This window comes from Alligator sinensis, unplaced genomic scaffold (genome assembly GCF_000455745.1).
Source record: "Alligator sinensis unplaced genomic scaffold, ASM45574v1 scaffold984_1, whole genome shotgun sequence".
NCBI classification, from domain to species: Eukaryota; Metazoa; Chordata; order Crocodylia; family Alligatoridae; genus Alligator; species Alligator sinensis.
Genome location: NW_005842204.1, coordinates 241,095 through 252,554, shown reverse-complemented (window position 1 = coordinate 252,554; position 11,460 = coordinate 241,095). Strand labels below are relative to the sequence as shown.

At 46.0% G+C, this 11,460-nt stretch overlaps 1 protein-coding gene and 1 long non-coding RNA gene across 2 annotated transcripts in view; one reads left to right on the top strand and one right to left on the bottom strand.

The window, feature by feature from the left end:
* Nucleotides 1–303: 303 nt before the first annotated feature.
* LOC102379042 lies at nt 304–8,762 on the bottom strand. The gene is made up of 3 exons (XR_324188.2): nt 8,461–8,762; nt 6,517–6,602; nt 304–1,866 (listed from the first exon to the last, which is right to left on the bottom strand). It is a non-coding gene; the product is annotated as an uncharacterized LOC102379042 (long non-coding RNA).
* Nucleotides 8,763–10,328: 1,566 nt separating this feature from the next.
* The window catches only part of BHLHE40 (basic helix-loop-helix family member e40), a 7,050-nt gene continuing 5,918 nt past the window's right edge, over nt 10,329–11,460 (top strand). The window contains exon 1 of the mRNA XM_006026699.3: nt 10,329–10,479. Coding sequence (XP_006026761.3) covers nt 10,478–10,479 — 2 coding nt within the window. The 5' untranslated portion in view covers nt 10,329–10,477. The remainder of the gene's footprint in view (nt 10,480–11,460) is intronic.

Below are 11,460 nucleotides of genomic sequence, written 5' to 3'. Positions count from 1 at the left end.
CGGGTCACCATTAAACACAAGGAGAAAGTGCAGTTAGAAAGCTTCAAGAAGCCACTGCTGAGAACACCCAAGTGGAAATAGCAAACATCTGATCTGGGAAGTGGGCTATAGGGCTTGCAACCCTTCCCATATCTCTTATTTAGTGTTACCCTGCCAGCAACACAGCACAGGGATCTCAAAGATTTTTTTTTTATCCTTTAGCCTATGCCAAACCCAGTGTGTGCCTGAACAGCGCATACCCACGCAAGTGCATGTGTGTGAAAAGGACAGAACTGGGAATCCCTACGAATATATCCACATGGAAACAGTTTATTTTAATCAGAAACCCTTCAGGAGAAGCTGCAAACCAATATGAAACAGCTCTTCACTAGAGTGTTTGTTCTTCAGTCCCACATCCCGGCCGAGTCTGCCGGCCACACCCTTGGCTGGGGCGGACTGTCATCTGATGTCAGCAGAGCTACATTAGACTCATTTCCATCATTTGAGGACTTGGCCTGTTCGCAATCCTGCAAGTTCAATTGTGTAATGTGGAGAGGAGCTTTGAAATGAGACATTTATTTGGGGACATAAGGAGTAGCTCCCCCAGGTTTGGGTTTCAGCCTACCTAACCATTGCTCCCAGTTTATTCATTCTAAACAGAAATGGTTTTCTCTTCCAGAGTTCTTTTAATAGGCCATCTTTTGTGCAGATGATTTGGCAGGCCCTAGAGAAGAGGTGTGGTCTGTCAGGGAGGCCCTTCCTGCATGCACACTGTTACAAAATACCACGCTCCATACTTCTGCTCAGTCCTATCCTGCCACATGACAGAAGTACATAAGTGTACATACACAGGCTGGTAAACACAGTATGTGGTATAGAGCCACACCTTTCTATACAAGAAGGTCCAGAAAGCCATGATTAGATTTGAATGATCATAGTAGCCAATTGTCTGAATTCTACATAAACTGGCTTCTTCAGGCAGGAAAACAACTTGTCTGCCAAGTTTGGTAGCCCAGCCAGACAACTGTTAATTTTCATCCTCCTGTATCCTATTAAAAGGATTATATCTTTTAAATCATGCTACTGTTACATAATTGTAAATTAGTGGTGACAGACACATTACTATCAGCAAAGTTTGGCTCCATGGCTAAAAGGAGCCAGTGATCAGCATTGTGGAAATTAATCTGGATTACACTTTGCTTAGATCAGAAATTTTTGATGCAAAGATGTAAGGAAAGCTTTCAAAGTGAAGGGACTAATCTTAGGTTTCTAACTACAAATTTTAGGCACCAGAGAGAGATTTTCAAAGGCGCAAAGGGCTTTAGAAGTCAGCAGGAGCTGGCTGCTTCCTATGTACTTGGTGCCTTCGAGAAACACCCCTTCTCTATTGTGGTGGCCGGATTTGCAGAAGTGCCATGCACCTGCAGCCCTCATTGACCTAAGAAGGAATTATGGCTATTTAGAAACTCTACGTAACACTCTGCCTGCCTACCAGCCATGTGCTGCTGAGAATAGCTGGCATGTGCTGCACTCGTGTGTCTTACAGTCGGGTCCAGATCAGAGCTTGGTGTAAAGTTCTTTGACGGCTCTTCTGAAATAGGGAACCCCCTTCTCTTTGGTATTTCTTGAGAGCCTGCTTTCTGGTTTCAGGCTTAAAGATCCTTTCTGCTTTCAGAAGCAGAAAGGGGAGGGGGGGGATTTCATAACAGAGACCTGAACTCCCCCCTGCACAGTACAGGATTTCTCTATAAGTGCAAATGTGTTCATCATCTTCTCCATGATGGCAAAAGAAAAGGAAGAAGGAGCATCAGATCTAGGTGTCAGGGGATGTTGAATCTGTGATGTCTCTTGTAAGTCTTCTTGCTGGTACACAGATACTGGGGAAACCTGTAATGCATGACAAGTTAGAAAACGGAACCTAAAAGCTGATTTTAAAAAATTAGACAAAACCAGTTTTCTAATGACTTCATAGTTAAAGGATACCCACTAACAGTCTGGAAATCCGTGGGGATATTACAGTATCTGTTCCTAAACTACGACTGGGTGGAGACAGAATTAGTGACGCAAAGGCAGGCAGCTAATTCAGATCATACAGAGAAACTCTGGACACCACATGGCCTCAATAAAACACTGTTCTTTGGCTGTTTATGACAGAGCTGGTTACTTATTTTCACAATCTGAAATAAAATAATCATTTTTCATATCTGGGGCCCAACATGCTTGAAGCTGTCTTTGGCCCAGGCTTGTAAAATAAGACTTCTGTTTGCCATTTTGGCATTAGGTAAGAATTCATGTGGGAACCTTTGTGTTGAAATATCTACTAAGGCTCTGTACAGAGCACATCAGCACCAGCTGCAGATAGCCTGTTTTCCATGGAACAGGGACTTTCTTCATTGCACAGATTCAGAGACTGAGGCCAGAATGGACCATTGTGACAATCTAGTCTAGTCTCCTGTATAACATAGGCAATGAGACTTTCTTCGGAGTTTCTTGAATTGTGTGCATATAGAGTGGTTGATCCCTTACACGATTTCTCACATTTGTGCATTCCCTTAAAGATGGAGTGCCAGCAAATCATCCCTTTGCAAAGCTGCTGCATATCATTCTAGCTAGCTCATCAGAACGTGTCTTCCACATGTGTATCTGAGCTCCCCTGCAGGACTGCTGCCATATTCCACCCCAGAGCTGGTTGTAGTGAGTGACCTCAAGAGTACATTCATTTTGGAATCCAAAGTGATGAATGCCTTATAAATAATTTTTAAAAGGTAATTCTGACTCCTCTTCAAATGTGGTTCAGTGGTAGGTAGAATAACTCAGTTAGTGCTGATTTTTTATGAGAAAATTAAGAAGGAGAGTTGGTAGCATTTCAGGATAAAGCAATGACATGTACCAACACTTTCCAGGACATGCATGAACTTTACTATCTAAGAGTGAAAGAAGCATAGTGACTCAACATGCATGCAACTTATGTTACAGCAAACATAATGCTAAACCTTGACAATAAATTTCACATTTATTATCTTTGATGTCATTGTGCCACTTTTGCTGGCACTCCATTTCTTTTGCCTGCTTATTTGATGCTTAAGAAGGTGCAGTAGTTGTGGGGGAGACAGCATCATCCCACCTTGTTTCCATTCACTTAGACGGAAATGATTGGGTTGTTTATGTGGGCAGGGCTGAAAAACCCCCATTACATTCTGTAAAGCCCCATTGCAGAAAGTGTGCTACACATCTGGGAAAGAGAGCATACTTTTGGGGATAGCTTCCCTGTCTGTCCTAACAGCAGAAGAGTGAAATGGGTGACACTACTGTCAATATGGAGTCCTTTTTGTAAGGCAATGTATGTTAGGTTTATTTTTGGCTTTCTGTTCCAGCTGACTATAGGTTCAACTCAACTGCAGATCTGTGACTCCTTTAGGTGCTGCTTAGGTTAGAATATAGGACTTGCTACATCTACATCTCAGTTTGGCAAATAATGTTTCACATCTGAGGAATGTGATGAGCAAACCTATATATAATCTTGACTATGCACAGGCCCACCGCGACTACTTCAGAATCTATTCAAGGTCTGTGTAGAGTATATTCCAGAAGATTTTACAGAGACAGTCATGCCCTCCTTTCTCTCCCACCCTCCCCTCCAAAGCACATCTGGTTTGGGATACAGAGGTGACTAAGCTGAAAGTGCACAGGGATTCAGATGTGGGGAGGTTGGTTTGGCTGCTTTAGAGAAACTGAGCATTGCACTGTCTGGGTTCCAGATTACTCTGAAGCTCAATGACATTCAGGTCCAGAGACTTTTTTTCATCGAGTAACCAGGAAACATTGCTATGTAGATAGCTGGCTTGCCCTGTGTGTTTGAAGGCAGTCCGTTGTTAAGCAAAAAACAACTGCCGCACCTTTCCCCACTGCGTTCTTCCTGTAACAGTTATCCAGAGGGGTCAAGCATATGTTAAATACCAGCAAGTTAAGAACCAGTAAATCCTTCTTTCCTCCTCCAGTGTGCAGACAGCACATATAAATCAGTCGCCCGTGTGCGTGCTCAGAAGTAGCTCCTAGCACATCAAAACAGTTGCCGCCTTCAATTAATGAGCAGCAATTCTGCCCAAGAAATATTCATAAAGAGAGAGCACAGATACCCGACATAATTCTCCGTTTACAATTCGCTCTGACAGTTTCACCTTAGAAATGTTGTTTTCTGTCCCTCCATAATATGTCAAAAGCCTCTACTGCTGCAATATGCCACGTTTCCCTCACATATTTGCTTCTCCGTTCACCTTTGCGACAAACCATTACCAATAGCTTTTAACGTGCTATTGATGTTAACGATATTTACAGTACAGGCCAAGTTCCCCTGAACTGATTAGCAGTCATTCCAGATGCTGTTAGCATACAGGTCACGCAACTCTTGTCCAGGAGGCAGTGTCTGAAGTCTGGAGGGCAAGGGGTAAGTGATCTGTATTCTGGCTTTAACTGGAAGGGGAGCATGCTGCCTGGCTTTATTTGTTCCTTACTGAAAATTTTCTTTTCTTTTTTTTTTTTTTAACATAATTACCAAGTTATAAAGACCTGCCTCAAAGCTAGGAGCTAAATCAGTTGTCACACAAGCCTGTCGTTGTGCTTACCACAGTCAAATTGAAATAATAATCTGTTCTTAGATTGAAAGTACTCCGTGGCAGTGATCCTGACTGGGGGAATTTGGATGCCAGTAAAATATAAATAAATTATGAAGTCCTGGGGACACCTTTTATCTACAGATCTCAAAACACTTTCTAAAAGCATTGGGTTAGTGGGAGAGCCAAGGATATGATTCAAGTCTCCTGACTCCTGGTATCTGGGCTATTTAGGGACAATCAGTGGGGAAGCAAACTCATTCTCCTGAGCAGGACAACTTTCAGGGCCACACTGCTGTTTGCTCCTCTCCACCCCTACAACCAACTACCTTTCCTGCCTGTCTGTTGCAGAATGACCCAGGTAAGTCCTATCACTCCACTGCCGTCTCCAAAATATGAATAGGCAATAGCAGTGCTGCAGTAGAGAGGACACGGAGTATCCTTTTAAATTACCCCTATAGACGTAACGTGAGACTAGTGGGCTCAGGTTCTGGTAATGATACTGTCAGAGAGTGGTGCAAGAGAGTTAAGGAGAATGAAGCCAGTTGCTGAAGCACTGCAAATAAATGTGTGCATGTGCGGACATGTGTGTATGCCTAGATTTACTTCTCACAAGACACTAGAGAGGTAGAGCAGCGACACAGTTAAACAGCACATGGTGTGTGGATTTCTATCCCTATTGTCCTATATGGGTTTAGTTTTCTCAACACAAGGCCAGGATATAATGTCTTGGCGAACCAACAGCATTTTATTAAACAGAGTTTGAAAGCTGGCAAAAGTCTTTTCTTATGAATTATACCATCCAACAACGTTGCCACCTCCCAATAGTTTTCTCCAACGTGTACATCCACTGGCACATTTAGTGCTGGCAAACAACTTCATACAAAGAGAAGAATGGCTTTCCCTTGACTCTACTTCATGTATGTTTTAATAAGTGACTCCAGCTTTGCTTTTGTACATAAGACGGCCGGTGTATGCAGTCCATGGGTCTTTATTGAGGAGCGGCCATTTCCTTAGCCAGGACACCAAGTATAGACTCTTTAAATCAGAGAATAACCACACAGCAGTAGTAACATTTAGAACTATGCCATTGTAGCCTAATAAAGAACTAGCTAATAAGATGGTAAGTGCCAAAGGAATGAGCATACATTAATAAAATGACTTTGGGACCTTGCAGATAACGTTTTTGAGCCTATGTTGTGTCACAGCCAGCCGAGCTATTGAGATGCTAACAGCAGCCCACACATATCTAATGGGGATACATTTGGATGAGTTAAGTCCAAGCTTTTGCAAGTACTTGCAATGCACCAGCTGAACTGAGTAATGTATCAGCAGAAGTAGGTCTTACTGGACAAAGAACTGTATCTGATGTCCTACATAGTTAACCTGCACAATCCAACTGTTTCGATCCTTCCCTTTGGTGAATGTGGATTCACGCAGACTTGCCCATAACAATAATATTAAGAAATAACATGCCCAGATCTCTCTGAAAGGCAGCCTAGGACCCTGATCCTGAACACTCCTAAAATTGGTTCAGTAAGTGCTACAAGGAGCTTAACTATTGCACACTTCAATCTCAAGTAAAGCTGTCAGTATTTGATAAATGATACTGTATTGTCTAGCTGACAGCTCCCTGTTGCCTCCCTCAGCACTTTGACATTCTTCTCACGGCAAAGGCCAGAGCTGAGGTCTGAGATCTGCCTGTCTTGGGAACAGAATTGACGCTCTTTCTGACTCAAAACTAGCTGAGGAATAAACCTAGCTTCTCCCACACTCCCAGATCAAAGAGAACAACATGTTACACTAGAACAACCCATATCCTCCTGAACTTTTACCTTTGTGGAAAGTAACCTGTGTTAATTATAAAGACGCTAGATTATGTCCATCATGTGCTGTGAGCTAGCTATGTCCATAACGCTCCACCTACCCTGGATAACCTTAGCTTCCAGAGGGCTTCTGGTACAGGCATGGCTGTTCTTTAACCTCCGGTGCCAGTAATCTGAAACGAGACTGCTGGAAATGAGAGCGAGAGAGAAAGAGGGTGAGTTGGCTATTTGATTACAGGCCACAGGCACATGCCTGGCCTTCATGGATATATTAAGTAAGAGACATTTTAAAACAAAACCACCCTCAGTAACCTTATCGTAAGCCTGAATCAACTACCCATCTGTTAGCTCTCTGTACTGCCCACATATTCTCTAATCAGACACAAGTGCCAATGATTTTAGGAACTTTGCACCCCAAAATTCCCATTTTCGTAATTATGAGGGAAACTGCTCTGGAGGAGAAAGCTCCATGCACTCAGTTCCTTTAGCCAGCCCTTGCACACCTTGGAAAACAACATCCAAGCCCTTCCTTGCTAATGTATCTGTAAATAACTACAAATCCCCATTGGACACGAGCTGTTGCTATCCTATGATACTCAAATGCTCTAAAACTACCATTCAAAAGGCCAGATTCTCCCTGAGTGGCTCTGGAAAATAATGCCAGTTCTTTTACCATTTTGCTTTAGTCCCTATGAGGTGTCATAAAAGAACCTGCCATGGAGAGGGAGCTCTGCAAACAAAACCGTGGCAGCAAATTGATAACCTCATCAGCCTTAGTTTATGGAAGCAGAAGCAGTAGCTCGACAGGAGAGTGTAATTCAATTCTCCCTCAATCGAACTTGATGCCCAAGAATGTAATAACTTCATGAGGGGCCCTCTTTTTAGGGGGATCTTTGCCAACCACCCTTAAGGTCATCAGTAAATCCTGATACAGAGTATTGTTTAGCAAGCGTACGCCCGGTAAAAGCAGGAATGCACTAAATATCTCTCAGAGCAGGCAAAAGTCAAACAGCCCACGTGCATGCATTGGCCCGCATCTATTTTGACTTTAAACATAAAACTCAGAACGAGGAAAAAATAGCAAACCCTGACCCTAAAAGTTGGACCTTGCCATAAGAAGCCTGCTGCTATGAACCTTAATTATTCCTATGCTTTGATAAAGAAACATTTTAGATGGTGAAACAAGACTAGTAGGTTAAAATCATTTCTAATTTCCTCCTCAGTGTCACAACAAGCAGCTTAGATCTTTAAAACAAAGAGTTTTACTTCTCATTATTTATGCAGTTTGCTTTACATATTTATCGCAGTTGTAGTAATTAACAGCCAATGAGTCAACCTCACTTTTGTGACAGTTATTACCGAGTGTATTTAAGTGCCACCCTGGGAAACATTAATAAAGACAATCTCTGCTCTGAAGAGCTTACAATTGAAGGTCCTGGCCCTACATGCTTAATTCTCAGCACATGAGTAACTCCTTTCAAGTCAACGCAACTACCTTGGCACTTAAACATATAAGTGTTTGCCACATCATGTCTTAAGGGCCAAGACCTGAAGATGTTTGAAATGAGTGGCTGGCCATGGCAATGAATGCTAGGCTGGGTCATACAGTTTCAAGCTGGAGCTATGAAACACAGATGAGACCAGATCCCCACAGCGTACTTTCGTTTTGATGCTCTCAGTCACTACCACCATGGGCGCATTGTTTAAGCAGTGGATACCACAGGGGTCTTGCAACTACGGTTTCTAGAAAACTGACCTCTGGGGCCTAGCAAGAGTAGAGTCAACTGAATCACCCTCTGAGGTCACAGGTCAACAGTACTAAACTTTCTTAAGGCTTCTCATGCAACCACACACTCATCCAATGATGGTGTACTTTGAAACGAACATGCCACCTATACTAGCATAAAACATTATCTCTGTTCACCAGCAAAGCACTTGTTGACCTCATGCTCCTGACGGTCCCAGGAGCCACAGGATGAGATAGGGAAACCTTTGACAAACTTTCCGTACCAAGTTTTGTTATCACCTTATCTGGATAAATATACCTTGTGTCTTGTGAGCTTGCCTCTACTTGTGCCACGTGCAGCAAGGAAAATGATCCCAGCCCTCCAAATCAATAGGTTGCTTTGGCAGCTACACCACCATAAGCACTGTTAGCATTTGCATAATAGCTGGCATCTGAGAATCAAAGAGATCAAAGAGTTAAACCTTCCCAAACCCCACTAAGATAGGTAAGTCCTGCTACTTACTTGCAATGCTTTCATGGCTGGCCCTGCTCTTGCCTATTTTGTTCCTGGACTTGTGGAGTTTGGATGCTTTTCAGGGGTCTTCCTGGCTCTCCACTTAAGACCTTGTGTATACTTAAAGGTTTTGCCAAATTTGCTGTGCCTGTGTGTTTAAAGCAGTACCATTTCTGCTCCCTCTTCCCCCCCCTCCATCCCCCCCCCACAACATAGTAGTGAAGCCACAGTTTTCTTGTATACAGATGCTTCTTGCAGTTCAGTGAAGGGAAATAAACCATGCTGGAATATGGTCTCCATATTCAGGATATTTACCCGTATGCCCATACCATATAATGGTATGGGCATACAGGTAAATATCACAGGCTTCACCAGCATAGAAAGGCTGTATTTGTAGTGTAGATGAGTCCTGAGCTACAGCAACCTCAATTCTGTGGCCTCGCTTCCACTTTGCTTCCCATGGCTCTGCCTGTAGAGTAATGGACTTTAGCCATACCCCCGTCCACTGCTACAATGGGCTCTGAGTGGAAGACAGATGTCCTCAAAGGCATCCATACCCAATTTAAGGCCCATATGTGTACCCAAACAGCATAAAAGGACCCTAACTAAGCAGAGAATTGTGACATGAAAGCTTAAGTGATTTACAAAAAGTCCCATGGCAACTCCCTGGCAGCAGTGGGACCAAAATCTAGAAGTCCTAACCCCCTGTCAGAACCCAGGATACGAGCTCCTACCACCAAAAGGGCCTACCATAAATTGATACACATTTGGTCCTGCTTCCACCTTCAGTAAACGAGTCAGAGAAATGGATGCCAGGGCAACCCAGCTTCCTTTGTGAGCACTATGCATGGCCTTCCTTTTTTGCATGAGGATTTCTGGGGCCCTCAGTGTCCTGCTCACGTTGCCAGTGAAGCTGTACTCAATCAGCCTTTGACCTCGCAGTGGTATCAGTGAAACCAACCCCTCGCCCTGATTTCTGTCCCTTTTGGCTCAGCTGCACTCCCCTCATCTCGCACGTCTTGCATGTTGCCTTGCTCGAACCACCAAATGCTTCTCTGCTCTCAGTGCCATTCCCACGCCTTGACATTTGGGCTGGGATATTCCCGGGCCAGCCGCACAACGGCATGTGGAAATCACTAAGGATGGCGCAATGTGTTGGATCTGGAGCTGCGTTTTATCAAGCTGTTAGCCACTGGATTACTACAAAGTATAGACATTTTTTATAATAGCTAAATACATTGAAAACAGATTTAGCATGTTCTGCGTCTGTTCCCTCTGGAGAGCTGCCACGATTATGTAATAGCTCAGCTGGGGTGGCAAGTCTCTTTCAGTGGGTGGTAAAGCATTTGCCTAGGGTGACTTTGGGGCCCTCTCTCACTTATTTCCCTGCCGCTTGTGGCAATTTTTCAATTGAAAGTGCTCAGAAGAGTCATTTTTTGGCACTGCGTTTTATGAATGCCTTTCCCCCGCCCTGCCTTACTCCATTAAACACGGATAATAAGCTCAACACATTGCAGTCAGGTGCAGCCAGCGTGCTCTGCCTCTGCTGTGCTCCACAGACTTGGAGCCCTGCCCGCTCTGCTCAGAATAATACCCGGTGCTTAGCCGCTTCAAAGTGCTCTTACAGACGTCAACTAATTAATCTGAACAACACCCCTCCGAGGGAGGTGAGTTAGTATTACCGGCTCTGCCAAGCAGATGGGAGAGCTGGGGCACAGCCCCGAAGGGACCTGGCCAAGGTCAAAGGCGCCCGTGTCAGAGGAGGGAGGGCCGGGTTTGCTGGGCTCGGCTCAGACCACTAAGCCGGCCACACCTCTGCCTTATGTAAGATCCCAGCGCTTTCCCACGGGAGTGTCCCGTGCCCTCTGCACGACAGCCCTGGCGCTGGATGCCCTGCTCCAGCCTCGTGGGGCAGCCCTGCAGCCTACCCTGGTTCTCCCCATCCAGCCAAAAACACCTGGGTGGGGGGGGGGGCGGCGCTGGCTCTGGCTGTGCCCACAGCCTGGCTCTCCTTTCATGGGCCAGGACCCAGGCTGGGGTGGAGGGGAACTCGTCCGCAGATGGCAGAGCCCTGGGCACTGAAGGGGCAGCTGGGGACACTGGAGAGGCACTGAGGGGGAAGCTGGGCGCGCTGAGGGGACACAGAGGGGGCACTGGGGATGCACTGAGGGCACTGGGGGTGCACTGGGTGAGTGCATGGAAGAGGCACTTAGGGCACATGGGGGGCAATGAAGGGGCACTGGGGGACACTGAGGAGGCATGGAGGGTGCACTGGGGAGTCACTGAGAAGCACTTAGGGCACTGGGGGGCACTTAGGGCACTGGGGGGCACTAAGGATGCACTGGAAGCACACTGAGGGTGCACTGGGGGCTCACTGAGATGGCACTGGGCACTAAGGGTGCACTGGAGGCACACTGAGGGTGCCCTGGGAACACTAAGTGTGGGGGGTTGCACCAGGGGCTCTAAGAGTGCACTGGAGTTGCACTGGGGGCTCACTGAAGTGGCAGTGGGGGGCACTAGGGGTGCACTGGAAGCACACTGGGGGTGCCCTGGGGACACTGAGGAGGCAGTGGGGCACTGAGGTGGCACTGGGGCACTAAGCATGCACTGGAGTTGCACTGGGGGCTCACTGAGGTGGCACTGGGCGCACTAAGGGTGCACTGGAAGCACGCGGCGGGTGCACTAGGGGCACTAAGTGTGGGGGGGGCACGTAGGGGCGCACGGGCGGCAGCCGCGTGGGCACACCGAGGCTGCAGCAGGCGGGCGGGGCGGTGCCGGCCGCAGGGCGCTCCCCCGCATGTTCCG